At 52.0% G+C, this 20000-nt stretch overlaps 2 protein-coding genes across 2 annotated transcripts in view; both read left to right on the top strand.

Moving 5' to 3' along the window:
* LOC123746147 (protein draper) overlaps positions 1–20000 on the top strand; it is a 691165-nt gene that overhangs the window by 146038 nt on the left and 525127 nt on the right. The window lies entirely within an intron of this gene.
* LOC138357489 (uncharacterized) lies at positions 2334–5239 on the top strand. Its single transcript, XM_069314347.1, has 2 exons — positions 2334–2370; positions 4326–5239. Exons 1-2 carry the CDS (start codon positions 2334–2336, stop codon positions 5237–5239), a joined length of 951 nt encoding a protein of 316 aa, XP_069170448.1.

The following is a 20000-nucleotide window of genomic DNA, read 5'->3' as shown; positions in this document are numbered from 1 at the left end:
ACTAGGAGGGATTATGGCACTGGGAGGGATTATGGCACTGGGAGGGATTATGGCACTGGGAGGGATTATGACACTGGGAGGGATTATGACAGGGACAATAACAGGAGGCCCTCGAGGACGACTTGACTGCTGGCTCAACCTCGAGTCACTCCTCGAGTGCTGTGTCGGGGCACCACCCTCGCGGGCCATGGTGGTGGCCCTCGGGGGGGGGCCATGGTGGTGGCCCTCGGGGGGGCCATGGTGGTGGCCCTCGGGGGGGCCATGGTGGTGGTCCTCGGGGGGGGGGGCCATGGTGGTGGCCCTCGGGGGGGGGGCCATGGTGGTGGCCCTCGGGGGGGCCATGGTGGTGGCCCTCGGAGGTGGGGGGCCATGGTGGCCCTCGGGGGGACCATTTCCTCTTGAGGGACCTCACCGGACATATTGACACGTCCCCCTCACTCTTAGGAGTGAGTGAGTGAGCATACATGGTGTCCTGTGCACCCGCGTGAGGCCCTGAGCCCCCGCGTGTGCACAGAGCACCTGCTTGTGTCCTGAGCACACGCAGAGCACACAGTCAATGGTCGTTATTGCCCGCGGTGTATTGGTCAGTCAATAGTGTTGTCGAGTTGAGGGATGGTTATTATCTGAGATGTTGTGGACTTTGTGTGGTGGTGATGGTGGTGGGGGTGTGTGGGTGTGGTGGTGGTGTGTGGTGGTATGTGGTGTGTGGTGGTGGTGTGTGGTGGTGGTGTGGTGGTGGTGTGGTGGTGGGGTGTGTGGTTGTGGTGGTGGTGTGTGGTGGTGGTGTGTGGTGATGGTGTGTGGTGGTGGTGTGGTGGTGTGGTGTGTGTGTGTGTGTGTGTGTGTGTGTGGTGGTGGTGGTGTGTAGTGTGTGGTGGTGGTGTGTGGTGGTGGTGGTGGTGGTGTGTGGTGGGGGTGTGGTGGTGGTAGTGGTGGTAGTTCACCTAGCAGTAAATAGGTACCCGGGAGTTAGTTGACTGTTGTGGGCAGCATCGTTGGGAAGGTCAGTAGTCGGCCTAGGAAGGGCCAAGATATAGGCCTAGATGTTATCTACAACGGTGAAACTAAAACCTATTATGAAGCAGTCGAGAATTACCAACATATTACTCCAAGGGTGAGGCATGGGTTAGTGGCCCTCGGAGGAGCACCTCCACCTGGCCCCGGGAACCAGGCAGGGAAGATCACAGCATGGAGGACCACCTCCACCTGGCCTCGCGAGCCAGGCAGAGAAGATCACAACATGGAGGACCACCTCCACCTGGCCCCGGGAGCCAGGCAGGGAGGATCACAACATGGAGGACCACCTCCACCTGGCCCTGGGAGCCAGGCAGGGAAGATCACAGCATGGAGGAGCACCTCCACCTGGCCCTGGGAGCCAGGCAGGGAAGATCACAACATGGAGGACCACCTCCACCTGGCCCCGGGAGCTAGGCAGAGAAGATCACAACATGGAGGACCACCTCCACCTGGCCCTGGGAGCCAGGCAGGGAAGATCACAACATGGAGGACCACCTCCACCTGGCCCCGGGAGCCAGGCAGAGAAGATCACAACATGGAGGACCACCTCCACCTGGCCCCGGGAGCCAGGCAGGGAAGATCACAACATGGAGGACCACCTCCACCTGGCCCCGGGAGCCAGGCAGAGAAGATCACAACATGGAGGACCACCTCCACCTGGCCCCGGGAGCCAGGCAGGGAAGATCACAACATGGAGGACCACCTCCACCTGGCCCTGGGAACCAGGCAGGGAAGATCACAGCATGGAGGACCACCTCCACCTGGCCCCGGGAGCCAGGCAGGGAGGATCACAACATGGAGGACCACCTCCACCTGGCCCTGGGAACCAGGCAGGGAAGATCACAGCATGGAGGACCACCTCCACCTGGCCCTGGGAGCCAGACAGGGAAGATCACAGCATGGAGGACCACCTCCACCTGGCCCTGGGAGCCAGGCAGGGAAGATCACAGCATGGAGGACCACCTCCACCTGGCCCTGGGAGCCAGGCAGGGAAGATCACAGCATGGAGGACCACCACCACCTAGCCAGAGAGCTGCACCAGTACCGTCACAGGCCCATAATCGCTCGCTAAAATATTCCCGCTCATTGTAAGCCATAGATGATAGTTTGTGACACCAGCTGGTGAGCGCTGGCAGGTGTTGGACGCTGGCAGGTGTTGGACGCTGGCAGGTGTTGGACGCTGGCAGGTGTTGGACGCTGGCAGGTGTTGGACGCTGGCAGGTGTTGGACGCTGCCAGGTGTTGGACGCTGGCAGGTGTTGGACGCTGCCAGGTGTTGGACGCTGGCAGGTGTTGGACGCTGGTAGGTGTTGGACGATGGCAGGTGTTGGACGCTGGCAGGTGTTGGACGCTGGTAGGTGTTGGACGCTGGCAGGTGTTGGACGCTGGCAGGTGTTGGACGCTGGCAGGTGTTGGACGCTGGTAGGTGTTGGACGCTGGTAGGTGCTGGACGCTGGCAGGTGTTGGACGCTGGTAGGTGTTGGACGATGGCAGGTGTTGGACGCTGGCAGGTGTTGGACGCTGGTAGGTGTTGGCCGCTGGTATGTGTTGGCCGCTGGTAGGTGTTGGCCGCTGGTAGGTGTTGGCCGCTGGCAGGTGTTTAGTGTAGGCAGATGTTAAGCCAAAAATAATCCATGGACGAATGTAGGGAATAATACAGATATGAACAAATCCACAAGGGCCGTGATGAGGATTCGAACCCACCCGAACAAATCCACGGCCCTTGTGGATTTGTTCATTTGATGCATCACGCTATTGTGATTTCTGTGTGTAATGCAGATATATATATATTTCTAAAAGAGTTAGCAACTGTTAATGAGTCACAATAACGTGGCTCGATGATCATTAGCGACTTGATAACGGATGAAGGTGTATAACAAAATGGGATATAAGTGAGCTTTTCAATATATCAACACAATATAGAACTGGAAACATTGGATATTAATTGGATTAGTCTAGACTTAGGAAAGACCTGGGTAAATACTGGTTTGGAGTCATGGGAGGTTGTTAATATATTGAACAAATTACCGGGTGACATAACAAACGTGGGATCGATGGAGTGTTTCAAGCGTAGGTTATACATAGATGAATGCGTTTGATTAGGAATAGGGGCAGGGCCGTTTGAGGAAGTAGGCTTCAGACAAGCTGAAAACTTCACATTAACCCTCCCTCTCTCTCTCTCTCTCTCTCTCTCTCTCTCTCTCTCTCTCCCTCTCTCTCTCTCTCTCTCTCTCTCTCTCTCTCTCTCTCTCTTTCTCTCTCTCTCTCACACACACACACACACACACACACACACACGCGCGCGCGCGCGCGCGATAACCACTCACACCTCTGCACGAAACACTAAACTATCCACTTATTACTATCCTCACTAACCATCCCCCCACGAGCACACCTCTCCGTCCTATCATCCGGGAACTTTGATGTCCCCCCTGTAAACAGCTCGAACGAGGGCCCGCAAAAATATCCGGGTCGGCATTTTACGAACTGTCTAACTTTCACCCGCGGAAAATGTATGCTTTCACTGAACGAGTTTGAAGAAGTTTGCCAAATTAAATTGAAATTAGTTTTTTTATCTTGGAGATAATGAAGACTGGGGGGGGGCTTGACGAGGCTTGGAGACTGGGGGGGGGATGGACGAGGCTTGGAGAGACCCCCCAACCCCATAACCTCCAAGAGGACCCCCTCCCCCCCCCCCCCTACTCCTGTACCAACCCCAACCACCTCCTACAAAATGAGGGAAAAACCTTATCAGTTATAATGAGGTTTACCTTAGAAAGTTATCTTGGAGTTGGCGATTGTCTCTCATTTTGTTTAATGTCTTTCTTAACCTTCCCTCTCGTTATCACTCTTTTGTTCTCTTTTTACCTCTCTTCACTTCCCCCCTTCACGTCATGGAAACTCTGCGGGCTCACCATAGCCCGTGCTACTTGCAACTTTTTCTTCCAGGTAGCGAATCTTTAACAACAACCACCTCACACCAAATTAGATATATTTCCTCTAACAAAAAACAAAATAAATATATATATATATATATATATATATATATATATATATATATATATATATATATATATATATATATATATATATATATGTATATGTATATATATTATATAAATGTACGTCATAGGGGGACGCCTCCAGACCAATGTTAATATTTTCTCCGAACCTTTTACGGTAAGAATATTAACTTGAAGATGCTGCAGCTTCTTAATAGTTTAGGACGGCAAGTTTAGCCCAGAGTCCAGGGAAGAGTTCATATAGTCTGCCTTAGTGAAGCCTTAGGTCCTGGTGCACGTGGTCTAGGCCGTGCTCTCAGACCAAGTGATCTAGGCCGTGCTCTCAAACCAAGTGGTCTAGGCCGTGCTCTCAGACCAAGTGATCTAGGCCGTGCTCTCCAACCAAGTGGTCTAGGCCGTGCTCTCAGACCAAGTGATCTAGGCCGTGCTCTCAAACCAAGTGGTCTAGGCCGTGCTCTCAGACCAAGTGATCTAGGCCGTGCTCTCAGACCAAGTGATCTAGGCCGTGCCCTCAAACCAAGTGGTCTAGGCCGTGCTCTCAAACCAAGTGGTCTAGGCCGTGCTCTAAGACCAAGTGATCTGGGCCGTGCTCTCAGACCAAGTGGTCTAGGCCGTGCTCTCAGACCAAGTGATCTAGGCCGTGCTCTCAGACCAAGTGATCTAGGCCGTGCTCTCAAACCAAGTGGTCTAGGCCGTGCTCTCAAACCAAGTGGTCTAGGCCGTGCTCTCAGACCAAGTGATCTAGGCCGTGCTTTCAGACCAAGTGATCTCGGCCGTGCTCTCAGACCAAGTGGTCTAGGCCGTGCTCTCAAACCAAGTGGTCTAGGCCGTGCTCTCAGACCAAGTGATCTCGGCCGTGCTCTCAGACCAAGTGATCTCGGCCGTGCTCTCAGACCAAGTGGTCTAGGCCGTGCTCTCAAACCAAGTGGTCTAGGCCGTGCTCTCAAACCAAGTGGTCTAGGCCGTGCTCTCAGACCAAGTGATCTAGGCCGTGCTCTCAGACCAAGTGATCTAGGCCGTGCTCTCAGACCAAGTGATCTAGGCCGTGCTCTCAGACCAAGTGATCTAGGCCGTGCTCTCAAACCAAGTGGTCTAGGCCGTGCTCTCAAACCAAGTGGTCTAGGCCGTGCTCTCAGACCAAGTGATCTAGGCCGTGCTCTCAGACCAAGTGATCTAGGCCGTGCTCTCAGACCAAGTTAATTGAGTACCACCCCTGCCTCATATCCCAGGTCTCAGCGTGTTCTCTCTGCGTGTGCTCTCAGCGTGTGCTCTCAGCGTGTGCTCTCAGCGTGTTCTCTCTGCGTGTGCTCTCAGCGTGTGCTCTCAGCGTGTGCTCTCAGCGTGTTCTCTCTGCGTGTGCTCTCAGCACCCAAGTGCTATAGTTACACTGGCTTGCGTTTGTTCTTGATAACTGTCTTACCCTTCTCATCCGCACGCCAACCAGCCGTCCAAAGGAGCTTACGATAACACAGAGGGTGTTGATAGGGGGATCGAAATGAAGATATCAGTATATCAGATATCCCAAACCAACGCCGTGGACCACCACACCACGACCTGGTCAGAGGGCATAGCAATGGAACGAGCATTAGGTTATGGTCAAGAACCCTGGGGGCCGATTACAAGGATCTTTTGGGTGACATAGAGAAGACATGCAAAGGTGGAGTGGTCTCGTTGGTGTGGGAACAGTGGAGGTTTGAAGTGTGGTTTATGCAACAGTTGCTAGGGTGCAGGGGGGCACTAGCCTTCCCTGCCACCTAGGGTGCAGGGGGACACTGGCCTTCCCTGCCACCTAGGGTGCAGGGGGACACTGGCCTTCCCTACCACCTAGGGTGCAGGTAAACAGTCCTCCCCTGCCACCTAGGGTGCAGGTAAACAGTCCTCCCCTGCCACCTAGGGTGCAGGTAAACAGTCCTCCCCTGCCACCTAGGGTGCAGGTAAACAGTCCTCCCCTGCCACCTAGAGTGTAGGTAAACAGTCCTCCCCTGCCACCTAGGGTGCAGGTAAACAGTCCTCCCCTGCCACCTAGGGTGCAGGTGAACAGTCCTCCCCTGCCACCTAGGGTACAGGTGAACACAGTCCTCCCCTGCCACCTAGGGTGCAGGTGAACAGTCCTCCCCTGCCACCTAGGGTGCAGGTAAACAGTCCTCCCCCTGCCACCTAGGGTGCAGGTAAACAGTCCTCCCCTGCCACCTAGGGTGCAGGTAAACAGTCCTCCCCTGCCACCTAGGGTGCAGGTAAACAGTCCTCCCCTGCCACCTAGGGTGCAGGTAAACAGTCCTCCCCTGCCACCTAGGGTGCAGGTGAACAGTCCTCCCCTGCCACCTAGGGTGCAGGTGAACAGTCCTCCCCTGCCACCTAGGGTGCAGGTAAACACTGCCCTCCCCTGCCACCTAGGGTGCAGGTAAACAGTCCTCCCCTGCCACCTAGGGTGCAGGTAAACAGTCCTCCCCTGCCACCTAGGGTGCAGGTAAACAGTCCTCCCCTGCCACCTAGGGTGCAGGTAAACAGTCCTCCCCTGCCACCTAGGGTGCAGGTGAACACAGTCCTCCCCTGCCACCTAGGGTGCAGGTAAACAGTCCTCCCCTGCCACCTAGGGTGCAGGTAAACAGTCCTCCCCTGCCACCTAGGGTGCAGGTAAACAGTCCTCCCCTGCCACCTAGGGTGCAGGTAAACAGTCCTCCCCTGCCACCTAGGGTGCAGGTGAACACAGTCCTCCCCTGCCACCTAGGATGCAGGTGAACACAGTCCTCCCCTGCCACCTAGGGTGCAGGTAAACAGTCCTCCCCTGCCACCTAGGGAGCAGGTAAACACAGTCATCCCCTGCCACCTTGGGTGCAGGTAAACACAGTCCTCCCCTGCCACCTAGGGTGCAGGTAAACAGTCCTCCCCTGCCACCTAGGGTGCAGGTAAACAGTCCTCCCCTGCCACCTAGGGTGCAGGTAAACAGTCCTCCCCTGCCACCTAGGATGCAGGTGAACACAGTCCTCCCCTGCCACCTAGGGTGCAGGTAAACACAGTCCTCCCCTGCCACCTAGGGTGCAGGTGAACACAGACCTCCCCTGCCACCTAGGGTGCAGGTAAACACTGGCCTCCTCTGCCACCTAGGGTGCAGGTAAACACAGTCCTCCCCTGCCACCTAGGGTGCAGGTAAACACAGTCCTCCCCTGCCACCTAGGATGCAGGAAAACAGTCCTCCCCTGCCACCTAGGGTGCAGGTAAACAGTCCTCCCCTGCCACCTAGGGTGCAGGTAAACACTAGCCTCCCCTGCCACCTAGGGTGCAGGTGAACACAGACCTCCCCTGCCACCTAGGGTGCAGGTAAACACAGTCATCCCCTGCCACCTAGGGTGCAGGTAAACACAGTCCTCCCCTGCCACCTAGGGTGCAGGTGAACAGTCCTCCCCTGCCACCTAGGATGCAGGAAAACAGTCCTCCCCTGCCACCTAGGGTGCAGGTAAACACTAGCCTCCCCTGCCACCTAGGGTGCAGGTAAACACTAGCCTCCCCTGCCACCTAGGGTGCAGGTAAACACTAGCCTCCCCTGCCACCTAGGGTGCAGGTAAACACTAGCCTCCCCTGCCACCTAGGGTGTAGGTAAACACAGTCCTCCCCTGCCACCTAGGGTGCAGGTAAACAGTCCTCCCCTGCCACCTAGGGTGCAGGTAAACACAGTCCTCCCCTGCCACCTAGGGTGCAGGTAAACAGTCCTCCCCTGCCACCTAGGGTGCAGGTGAACACAGTCCTCCCCTGCCACCTAGGGCGCAGGTAAACACTAGCCTCCCCTGCCACCTAGGGTGCAGGTAAACACAGTCCTCCCCTGCCACCTAGGGTGCAGGTAAACACTGGCCTCCCCTGCCACCTAGGGTGCAGGAAAACAGTCCTCCCCTGCCACCTAGGGTGCAGGTAAACACTAGCCTCCCCTGCCACCTAGGGTGCAGGTAAACACTAGCCTCCCCTGCCACCTAGGGTGCAGGTAAACACTAGCCTCCCCTGCCACCTAGGGTGCAGGTAAACACTAGCCTCCCCTGCCACCTAGGGTGTAGGTAAACACAGTCCTCCCCTGCCACCTAGGGTGCAGGTAAACAGTCCTCCCCTGCCACCTAGGGTGCAGGTAAACACAGTCCTCCCCTGCCACCTAGGGTGCAGGTAAACAGTCCTCCCCTGCCACCTAGGGTGCAGGTGAACACAGTCCTCCCCTGCCACCTAGGGCGCAGGTAAACACTAGCCTCCCCTGCCACCTAGGGTGCAGGTAAACACAGTCCTCCCCTGCCACCTAGGGTGCAGGTAAACACTGGCCTCCCCTGCCACCTAGGGTGCAGGTAAACACAGTCATCCCCTGCCACCTAGGGTGCAGGTAAACACAGTCATCCCCTGCCACCTAGGGTGCAGGTAAACACTGGCCTCCCCTGCCACCTAGGGTGCAGGTAAACAGTCCTCCCCTGCCACCTAGGGTGCAGGTGGTGCACCAGGCCAAGCCGGCCGGGAAATCTGGGGATAATGCCGCGCCAAGTGACCATCAAACGCCATCACCAGGGCCTTAACCCTCCCTCTTCTTTACACTTAATTTACTTACCTGAAGCCTCGCTGGAGACTTAACCAGAGGGATGGAAGGGTAGGATTGTGGTGGGGGAGGGATGGAAGGGTAGGATTGTGGTGGGGGAGGGATGGAAGGGTAGGGTTGTGGTGGGGGGAGGGATGGAAGGGTAGGATTGTGGTGGGGGAGGGATGGAAGGGTAGGGTTGTGGTGGGGGGAGGGATGGAAGGGTAGGATTGTGGTGGGGGAGGGATGGAAGGGTAGGATTGTGGCGGGGGAGGGATGGAATGGTAGGATTGTGGTGGGGGAGGGATGGAAGGGTAGGATTGTGGTGGGGGAAGGATGGAAGGGTAGGGTTGTGGTGGGGGAGGGATGGAAGGGTAGGGTTGTGGTGGGGGGAGGGATGGAAGGGTAGGATTGTGGTGGGGGAGGGATGGAAGGGTAGGATTGTGGTGGGGGAGGGATGGAAGGGTAGGGTTGTGGTGGGGGGAGGGATGGAAGGGTAGGATTGTGGTGGGGGAGGGATGGAAGGGTTGGATTGTGGTGGGGGAGGGATGGAAGGGTAGGATTGTGGTGGGGGAGGGATGGAAGGGTAGGATTGTGGTGGGGGAGGGATGGAAGGGTAGGATTGTGGTGGGGGAAGGATGGAAGGGTAGGGTTGTGGTGGGGGGAGGGATGGAAGGGTAGGATTGTGGTGGGGGAGGGATGGAAGGGTTGGATTGTGGTGGGGGAGGGATGGAAGGGTAGGATTGTGGTGGGGGAGGGATGGAAGGGTAGGATTGTGGTGGGGGAGGGATGGAAGGGTTGGATTGTGGTGGGGGAGGGATGGAAGGGTAGGATTGTGGTGGGGGAGAGATGGAAGGGTAGGATTGTGGTGGGGGAGGGATGGAAGGGTAGGATTGTGGTTGGGGAGGGATGGAAGGGTAGGGTTGTGGTGGGGGAGGGATGGAAGGGTAGGATTGTGGTGGGGGAGGGATGGAAGGGTAGGATTGTGGTGGGGGAAGGATGGATGGGTAGGATTGTGGTGGGGGAGGGATGGAAGGGTAGGATTGTGGTGGGGGAGGGATGGAAGGGTAGGGTTGTGGTGGGGGGAAGGATGGAAGGGTAGGATTGTGGTGGGGGAGGGATGGAAGGGTAGGATTGTGGTGGGGGAGGGATGGAAGGGTAGGGTTGTGGTGGGGGGAAGGATGGAAGGGTAGGATTGTGGTGGGGGAGGGATGGAAGGGTAGGATTGTGGTGGGGGAGGGATGGAAGGGTAGGATTGTGGTGGGGGAGGGATGGAAGGGTAGGATTGTGGTGGGGGAGGGATGGAAGGGTAGGATTGTGGTGGGGGAGAGATGGAAGGGTAGGATTGTGGTGGGGGAGGGATGGAAGGGTAGGATTGTGGTGGGGGAGGGATGGAAATTGGCGGGGGAGGGATGGAAATTGGCGGGGGAGGGGGTGCTTGGAGGGGCTTTGTTGCTAGAGGAAGGGATGGGAGTGGGTGGGTAGGGAAAGGATGGTGTGAAGGGAAGTTAGGGGTGAGTTTGTTGGGTTAGAAATAGCTTTATATAGCCAGTCCGTCCTGCTAAGGTTTTCCCATCGTCAAGAGGACGGTCAGTTTACAGTGGTCCCTCCTAACCTACCAGAGGACCCAAAACAGAAAACGGGACAGTACGTCACTTTCGCCTGCCGCTTCCATTTTCTAGTACGATAATTTTTTTGGTCGTATGTAACGCATACGATCGAAATGCGACGTTCGTTGTAAGAGAACAGGTTGTTATAACGACTATTTCACCGCCTAGATGTTCGGTATATCACATTGGCCGCTCCACCCGGGGGGCCGTTCCACCCGGGGGGCCGCTCCACCCGGGGGGCCGTTCCACCCGGGGGGCCGTTCCACCCGGGGGGCCGTTCCACCCGGGGGCCGCTCCACCCGGGGGCCGCTCCACCCGGGGGCCGCTCCACCCGGGGGAGGGGGCCGCTCCACCCGGGGGAGGGGGCCGCTCCACCCGGGGGAGGGGGCCGCTCCACCCGGGGGAGGGGGCCGCTCCACCCGGGGGAGGGGGCCGCTCCACCCGGGGGCCCTCCACCCGGGGACCGCTCCACCCGGGGGCCGCTCCACCCGGGGGGCCGCTCCACCCGGGGGCCGCTCCACCCCGGGGGCCGCTCCACCCCGGGGGCCGCTCCACCCCGGGGGCCGCTCCACCCGGGGGGCCGCTCCACCCCGGGGGGCCGCTCCACCCGGGGGGCCGCTCCACCCGGGGGGCCGCTCCACCCGGGGGGCCGCTCCACCCCGGGGGCCGCTCCACCCCGGGGGCCGCTCCACCCGGGGGGCCGCTCCACCCCGGGAGCCGCTCCACCCGGGGGGCCGCTCCACCCCGGGAGCCGCTCCACCCGGGGGGCCGCTCCACCCGGGGGCCGCTCCACCCGGGCCACAAAACCCAGTAAAGTGTTTAAAATAACTACGGTAATATACCATGTTGCTTTACTCTCTGAACACTAATCAAGACTAAAGCTTTCTTGTTGCTTTTGAAGACGTCGGCCTCAAGGCATTAATTAGCCATCTGTGACTGACAGATGGCTGACAGTAAGCCATCTGTGACTGACAGATGGCTGACAGTAAGCCATCTGTGACTGACAGATGGCTGACAGTAAGCCATCTGTGACTGACAGATGGCTGACAGTAAGCCATCTGTGACTGACAGATGGCTGACAGTAAGCCATCTGTGACTGACAGATGGCTGACAGTAAGCCATCTGTGACTGACAGATGGCTGACAGAAACCCAAACCCAAAACTTATCGTCACAAAACAAACATAAACTTAACAATAAAATTAGAAACAACATGAATGGACAGCAGGACGCCACGAACGGACGGCAGGACGCCACGAACGGACAGCAGGACGCCACGAACGGACGGCAGGACGCCACGAACGGACGGCAGGAAGCCACAAAGGACGGAATAGAGTTCCGGAAGGATGAAAAAGTTGGAGGTTCAAGCAGTATATTTTGACGGAGGTGATGGTGGTGATGGGAGAGGGAGGGAGGGAGGGAGGGAAAGTTAAGGGAGGGGGAGGGGGGAAGTTAAGGGGGGGGGGCAGGGGGAAAGTTTAGGGAGGGAGGGAAAGTTAAGGGAGGGAGGGGGAAAGTTAAGGGAGGGAGGGAGTAAAAGGGGAGGGAGCAGGCGGGCTAAAGTGAAATGGGAATATAAATTTACGGGTCAGTAAAATTGAATTGTAAATTGGAGAACAGAAAATGGAATGTAAATAAGGAGGAGATTTTGGAGGGGAAGCAATTGTAGAGAAGCGGAGGGGGGGGGGGAAAGGCTCGTTTGAAGGGGGGGGGGTTCGTGGGGCGGCTCGAGGGGGGTCTCACGGGGCGGGGCACTTTTAAATTGAGTGAAAAGTGAACAATAGAGTGTAGGAATTGAAAAACAGGAAGGCTGATGCAGGAGAAATATTGAGTCGGTAGTGAGCAGGGTCTGAAGATATTGGGCTTCCTCTCAGGGTGCTGGAGAGACGGCGAGGGTGAGAGTGAGAGTAGATGCTGGTGAGGGTGAGAGGAAGATGCTGGTGAGGGTGAGAGGAAGATGCTGGTGAGGGTGAGAGGAAGATGCTGGTGAGGGTGAGAGGAAGATGCTGGTGAGGGTGAGAGGAAGATGCTGGTGAGGGTGAGAGGAAGATGATGGTGAGGGTGAGAGGAAGATGCTGGTGAGGGTGAGAGGAAGATGATGGTGAGGGTGAGAGGAAGATGCTGGTGAGGGTGAGAGGAAGATGATGGTGAGGGTGAGAGGAAGATGATGGTGAGGGTGAGAGGAAGATGATGGTGAGGGTGAGAGGAAGATGATGGTGAGGGTGAGAGGAAGATGCTGGTGAGGGTGAGAGGAAGATGATGGTGAGGGTGAGAGGAAGATGCTGGTGAGGGTGAGAGGAAGATGATGGTGAGGGTGAGAGGAAGATGATGGTGAGGGTGAGAGGAAGATGATGGTGAGGGTGAGAGGAAGATGCTGGTGAGGGTGAGAGGAAGATGATGGTGAGGGTGAGAGGAAGATGCTGGTGAGGGTGAGAGGAAGATGATGGTGAGGGTGAGAGGAAGATGCTGGTGAGGGTGAGAGGAAGATGCTGGTGAGGGTGAGAGGAAGATGATGGTGAGGGTGAGAGGAAGATGCTGGTGAGGGTGAGAGGAAGATGATGGTGAGGGTGAGAGGAAGATGATGGTGAGGGTGAGAGGAAGATGATGGTGAGGGTGAGAGGAAGATGATGGTGAGGATGAAAGGAAGATGCTGGTGAGGGTGAGAGGAAGATGCTGGTGAGGGTGAGAGGAAGATGCTGGTGAGGGTGAGAGGAAGATGATGGTGAGGGTGAGAGGAAGATGCTGGTGAGGGTGAGAGGAAGATGATGGTGAGGGTGAGAGGAAGATGCTGGTGAGGGTGAGAGGAAGATGATGGTGAGGGTGAGAGGAAGATGCTGGTGAGGGTGAGAGGAAGATGATGGTGAGGGTGAGAGGAAGATGCTGGTGAGGGTGAGAGGAAGATGCTGGTGAGGGTGAGAGGAAGATGATGGTGAGGGTGAGAGGAAGATGCTGGTGAGGGTGAGAGGAAGATGCTGGTGAGGGTGAGAGGAAGATGATGGTGAGGGTGAGAGGAAGATGATGGTGAGGGTGAGAGGAAGATGCTGGTGAGGGTGAGAGGAAGATGATGGTGAGGGTGAGAGGAAGATGCTGGTGAGGGTGAGAGGAAGATGCTGGTGAGGGTGAGAGGAAGATGATGGTGAGGGTGAGAGGAAGATGCTGGTGAGGGTGAGAGGAAGATGCTGGTGAGGGTGAGAGGAAGATGCTGGTGAGGGTGAGAGGAAGATGATGGTGAGGGTGAGAGGAAGATGATGGTGAGGGTGAGTGAGAGTGAGAGAAGATACACCCAGCTGTATATTGACTATCTTTGGTCAAGAAATCTATAGACTTGGCCAGAAACCTTTCACCGATTTAATGTGGATCTCAGTGCGATCAGACTCCTTTCTAATATTTTTTTTTTTTTTTTTTTTTTTTTTTTTTTTTTTTTTTTTTTTTTTTTTTTTTTGAGATATATACAAGAGTTGTTACATTCTTGTACAGCCACTAGTACGCGTAGCGTTTCGGGCAAGTCCTTAATCCTATGGTCCCTGGAATACGATCCCTGCCGCGAAGAATCGTTTTTTCATCCAAGTACACATTTTACTGTTGCGTTAAACAGAGGCTACAGTTAAGGAATTGCGCCCAGTAAATCCTCCCCGGCCAGGATACGAACCCATGACATAGCGCTCGCGGAACGCCAGGCGAGTGTCTTACCACTACACCACGGAGACTACGATCAGTGGGATCGATCACAGGGCAAAGTTGTGGGAGGATAGCCTCTAGCGCCTAGACTCGAACCCCGGACACACACACACACACAGGGCCTAGCGGCTGAGTGGACAGCGCTCTGGGGTCGTAGTCCTAAGGGCTCGCATTTGATCTCCCCTGGCAGAGGCAAAAACACATAGGAAGAGTTTCTTTCACCCTGATGCGCCTGTTACCTAGCAGTAAATAGGTACCTGGGAGTTAGACAGCTGCTATGGGCTGCTTCCTGTGTGTGTGTGTGTGTGTGTGTGTGTGTGTGTGTGTGTGTGTGTGTGTTAGATAGAAATGTATGTAGTAGACATAATAAAGGAATAATAATTTGGTTAGAAAGTTGGGGTCCAAGAGCTAATAGCTCGATTCCGCAAATACAAATATTAAATACAAATAGTAAAATACACACACACACACTCACACACACACACACACACACACACACACACACACACACACACACACACACACACACACACACACACACACACACACACAATTCCTCTTTCTAATTTACGTAAATGATATGTTTACAGGAGTGGAATCATACATGTCAATGTTTGCAGATGACGCAAAATTAATGAGAAGAGTTGTGACAGACGAGGATTGTAGGATCCTCCAAGAGGACTTAAACAGGCTGCAGAGATGGTCAGGGAAATGGCTACTGGAGTTTAACACCAGTAAATGTAAAGTTATGGAAATGGGATCAGGTGACAGGAGACCAAAGGGACAGTACACAATGAAGGGGAACAGCCTACCTGTAACGATTCGAGAAAGAGACCTGGGAGTGGATGTGACACCTAATCTAACTCCTGAGGCACATATAAATAGGATAACGACAGCAGCGTACTCTACACTGGCGAAAATTAGAACTTCATTCAGAAACCTAAATGAGGAAGCTTTTAGGGCACTTTACACTGCCTACGTGAGACCCGTCTTAGAGTATGCCGCGCCATCATGGAGCCCCCACCTGAAGAAACACATAAAGAAACTGGAGAAGGTTCAGAGGTTTGCGACGAGGCTTGTCCCAGAGCTACGAGGGATGGGATATGAAGAGCGGCTGAAGGAACTGAACCTTACGACACTAGAGAAAAGAAGGGAGAGAGGAGATATGATAGGGACATATAAAATACTCAGGGGAATTGACAAAGTGGAAATAGATGAAATGTTCACACGTAATAATAACAGAACGAGGGGACATGGGTGGAAACTGGAAACTCAGATGAGTCACAGAGATGTTAGGAAGTTTTCTTTTAGCGTGAGAGTAGTAGAAAAATGGAATGCACTTGGGGAACAGGTTGTGGAAGCAAATACTATTCATACTTTTAAAACTAGGTATGATAGGGAAATGGGACAGGAGTCATTGCTGTAAACAACCGATAGCTAGAAAGGCGGGATCCAAGAGTCAATGCTCGATCCTGCAAGCACATATAGGTGAGTATAGGTGAGTACACACACACACACACACACACACACCATGTCGTAGCTCAGTCGATTAAGGCAGGGTCTTAGATGCTCTCAGACGTAGATTCGAATCCTCGTCATGGCCCTTGTGGAATGTTCATTTGATGCATCACGCTATTGTGATTTCTGTGTGTAATGCACGCCATTTCTCGCCAGAGACTGCCACTGGAACAATTCCTTCCGTGCTCATGGTATGCTCGTGCAGGCTGACGTACGCCAGATTTAGCGTACTGCGTATTCGAAACCGATACTTCCTTATAGGAGCCGCAGTAGTCCAGGTGTGGGAGCGTCCTCCGCGGCCTCACAGTCCGCAGGTCAAACCCAAATGCATCTATATTTTGTCATAGATTTAAACTAGCTAAACACAGATGCCGAAGAAATATAAGAAAATTCACCTTCGCAAATAGAGTGGTAGACGGTTGGAACAAGTTAAGTGAGAAGGTGGTGGAGGCCAAGACCGTCAGTAGTTTCAAAGCGTTATATGACAAAGAGTGCTGGGAAGACGGGACACCACGAGCGTAGCTCTCATCCTGTAACTACACTTAGGTAATTACACTTAGGTAATTACACACACACACTCACACTCACACACACACTCACACTCACACACACACACACACACACACACACACACACACACACACACACACACACACACACACACACACACACACACACACACACACACTCATACACACACTCTCACACACACACTCTCACACACACACTCTCACACACACACTCTCACACACACACACACACACACTCTCATACACACACTCTCACACACACACTCTCACACACACACTCTCACACACACACTCTCACACACACACTCTCACACACACACTCTCACACACACACACACACACACACACACACACACACACATACACACACTGTATTGTGTGTGTTGAGCCGTGATACAAAGCAACACAGTTTCATTATCTCCGCCAGAGTAGCATATTGTCTGCATGACTCCTTCAAGAGTTCATTTTGTCTAGACGCTCATTTGAACTCCTCGCATTAGGCTTACACAGTAAAAGCAACAATTGGTTTTGTGGCCGAAATCTCTTTCAGAAATGTAAATGTAATACATTTTTTGAGACTTAGGAACACAGGCTGGACTTATAACCAAAACCTGATGCACGGATGAAAGAAAATTATACTGAAGTTTTAATGTAATATTTTTTCATTGTCGAGATACGGGACTCAATTGGTTTTTGGTTGATCAAATTCTGTTAATATGTGTGTGATATTGGTCTAGTGTTTCCCCTTGGAACTCATTTGGATGTTTGGGAACTTTACAGCCATTGGCTGGAGTGGTTTGGGGAGTCTCTCTTCTGACCAAAGAATAAAAGAAAGACTAAGAGTGTTTCATCTTCTAGACGTGAGCACTATCCCTTCCGGTTTGACTAACAGTAATTAAGTTGATCCGAGACCTTTTAATTTACCTAAAGGTTAGATAATGTCTACTTTTCATACACGTGTGTTCTTTATAAAATATTTTGCGGAATTTTCCCAGCCCGGCCTCATTAACAATGGCTCGTTAAACCCGCCGCAGAACGCACTGTTCATGAATAAAAAACACGTTACACTCAACTTACAAATTATGACTTTCCAACATTTCTCGAATATTGTTTCGCTGACGTCCTCTGTTCGAACCCCGCCTCTGTTAATGCTTTAACCACTTTACTACACAAATAATTTACAAGCGCACGTGAACACCCAGTCGAACCAAATTTAGGCCTTAAAATAGACCAAATTCTAATAAATATATATATATATATATATATATATATATATATATATATATATATATATATATATATATATATATATATATATATATATGTCGTACCTAGTAGCCAGAACGCACTTCTCAGCCTACTATGCAAGGCCAAATTTGCCTAATAAGCCAAGTTTTCCTGAATTAATATATTTTCTCTAATTTTTGTCTTATGAAATGATAAAGCTACCCATTTCATTATGTATGAGGTCAATTTTTTTTAATTGGAGTTAAAATTAACGTAGATATATGACCGAACCTAACCAACCCTACCTAACCTAACCTAACCAATCTTTATAGGTTAGGTTAGGTTAGGTAGCCCAAAAAGTTAGGTTAGGTTAGGTTAGGTAGGTTAGGTAGTGGAAAAACAATTAATTCATGAAAACTTGGCTTATTAGGCAAATCGGGCCCTGCATAGTAGGCTGAGAAGTGCGTTCTGGCTACTAGGTACGACATATATATATATATATATATATATATATATATATATATATATATATATATATATATATATATATATATATATATATATATATATATATATATAGGGGTACCACCTCTGGTGCAAGTGTAGGGACCCATAGCCTCGGAGAAGAAAATAAAGAGTACTCAGAGAAGACCTTGTGGATCTTCACTGAACACTTTGATATTTTCTTCTCCTACCACCCCTATTCTTTTGTTATGTGTGTATATTGTTATATATATATAATTATGTAAATATATAAGGAAGTATCGGTTTCGAATACGCAGTACGCTAAATCTGGCGTACGTCAGCCTGCACGAGCATACCATGAGCACGGAAGGAATTGTTCCAGTGGCAGTCTCTGGCGAGAAATGGCGTGCATTACACACAGAAATCACAATAGCGTGATGCATCAAATGAACATTCCACAAGGGCCATGACGAGGATTCGAACCTACGTCTCAGAGCATCTAAGACGCTGCCTTAATTGACTGAGCTACGACATGGTAAAAAGAATTGCAACCAGAAATTCTACTGAATTTACTTGGATCCTGCAGCCTCTCCGAGACACAAACCAGGATTTTACACAATTCCCCCATGTAACACTCGTAAGCTTGCATGCTTGCAAGTGTTGCAACACAGCTGTTGTGAGTTAAAGATGGGTCGATAGTGAAACATAAAACAATTAGATAACTTCATACGAGGTCTATATATCTCACCTCAATCATGACGGGTTTGTTCACATTTATTGAACACTTTGCGAGTATCGAGACCTCACGACCCAAGGGCATTATAGATAGACACACTTGTTGCTTCAGGGTTCGTAATCTCTTAAATAAGTGTAAACAAAACCGTCATGTTCGGGAAAAGATGTACAGGTTTCGTCTATGGTTGCAAAAGTCCAGTTATAATGCTTGACGAGTCCTAATTCAGGTATTCATTTAGTCCCAAATGTACTCTGTTGACGTGTTCACTTAGGCCAGATAATTTTTGTGTGTGTTCATAGTGTCCAAACTTTCATTTTGTCCACTTGGACAAAATGAGCGTTTAGGACAAAATAGGCATTTTTCACCAGGTGTTCATTTTTGTGCACGTGTTCCGGGCCTTAAGTCAAGTAACTTGAAGCAGAGTATGAAATTGTCCGACCATTTTTAACTTTTTAACTTTTGAGCTGTTTGATCACCGACCTAAGTTTTAGCGTGAAGGTTTTTTTGAGTTTGGTGACATGTTTGTTGGTTTGGTAAAGTGTGTTTGAAGGGTTTGTGTGTGTGTGTGTGTGTGTGTGTGTGTGTGTGTGTGTGTGTGTGTGTGTGATAATAAGCACTATAGGTATGTCGATTGAACATATATATTTTTATTTTATTTGGCACTTTATAATTCTCACCTAAATCTATGTATTCATACTAACATTGTACAATTTTGAGTCAAATAAATTTTTGGTCAAGTATTAATGTAGTTTTCTAGGCAAAGAGTGTACTTTGAGTTCCTTATGGGGTGTACTTCGAAGTCTTTATAGGGTGTACTTCGAGGTCCTTATGGGGTGTACTTCGAGGTCCTTATGGGGTGTACTTCGAAGTCTTTATAGGGTGTACTTCGAGGTCCTTATGGGGTGTACTTCGAGGTCCTTATTAGGTGTACATCAAGGTTCTTATGGGGTGTACTTCGAGGTCCTTATGGGGTGTACTTCGAGGTCTTTATGGGGTGTACTTCGAAGTCTTTATAGGGTGTACTTCGAGGTCCTTATGGGGTGTACTTCGAGGTCCTTATTAGGTGTACATCAAGGTCCTTATGGGGTGAACTTCAAGGTTCTTACAGGGTGTACTTCGAGGTCCTTATGGAGTGTACTTCAAGGTCCTTATGGGGTGTACTTCGAGGTCCTTATGGGATGTTCTTCGAGGTCCTTATAGGATGTACTTCGAAGTCTGTATGGGGTATACTTCGAAGTCTTTATGGGGTGTACTTTGAGGTCCTTATGGGGTGTACTTCGAGGTCCTTATGGGGTGTACTTCGAGGTCCTTATGGGGTGTACTTCGAGGTTCCCTCTCCCACTTAACTCTCCCCTTGTACCTTACCCACCCCCTGCCCCTCCCTCGCCCCCTGCCAATTGGGCCAGCATCAGTTCGTTTCCCCTGACGGTCAATCTCGCGTCAGTCATTTTCTGCCCCCTTGTAGTTTCTTCACGGCTTCTGCTTTATGACAGCATTATCATATTTTGCTCTTCCTCCATCCGTCCACCTCACCTCCACACTCACTCTCACTCTCTCTCTCTCTCTCTCTCTCTCTCTCTCTCTCTCTCTCTCTCTCTCTCTCTCTCTCTCTCTCTCTCTCTCTCTCTCTCTCTCTCTCTCTCACTCTCTCACTCTCTC

Source organism: Procambarus clarkii, chromosome 78, assembly GCF_040958095.1.
Source record: "Procambarus clarkii isolate CNS0578487 chromosome 78, FALCON_Pclarkii_2.0, whole genome shotgun sequence".
Lineage (NCBI taxonomy): Eukaryota > Metazoa > Arthropoda > Malacostraca > Decapoda > Cambaridae > Procambarus > Procambarus clarkii.
Note: the sequence above shows the minus strand (reverse complement) of the source record. Positions and strands in the feature narration are given on the sequence as shown.

Coding starts and splice junctions, on each gene's coding strand:
- LOC138357489 (XM_069314347.1), top strand. CDS start 2,334: ATGGCAGGTGTTGGACGCTGGCAGGTGTTGGACGCTG. Junction 2,371..4,325: donor CTGGCAGGTGTTGGACGCTG/GTAGGTGTTGGA, acceptor CACGTGGTCTAG/GCCGTGCTCTCAGACCAAGT.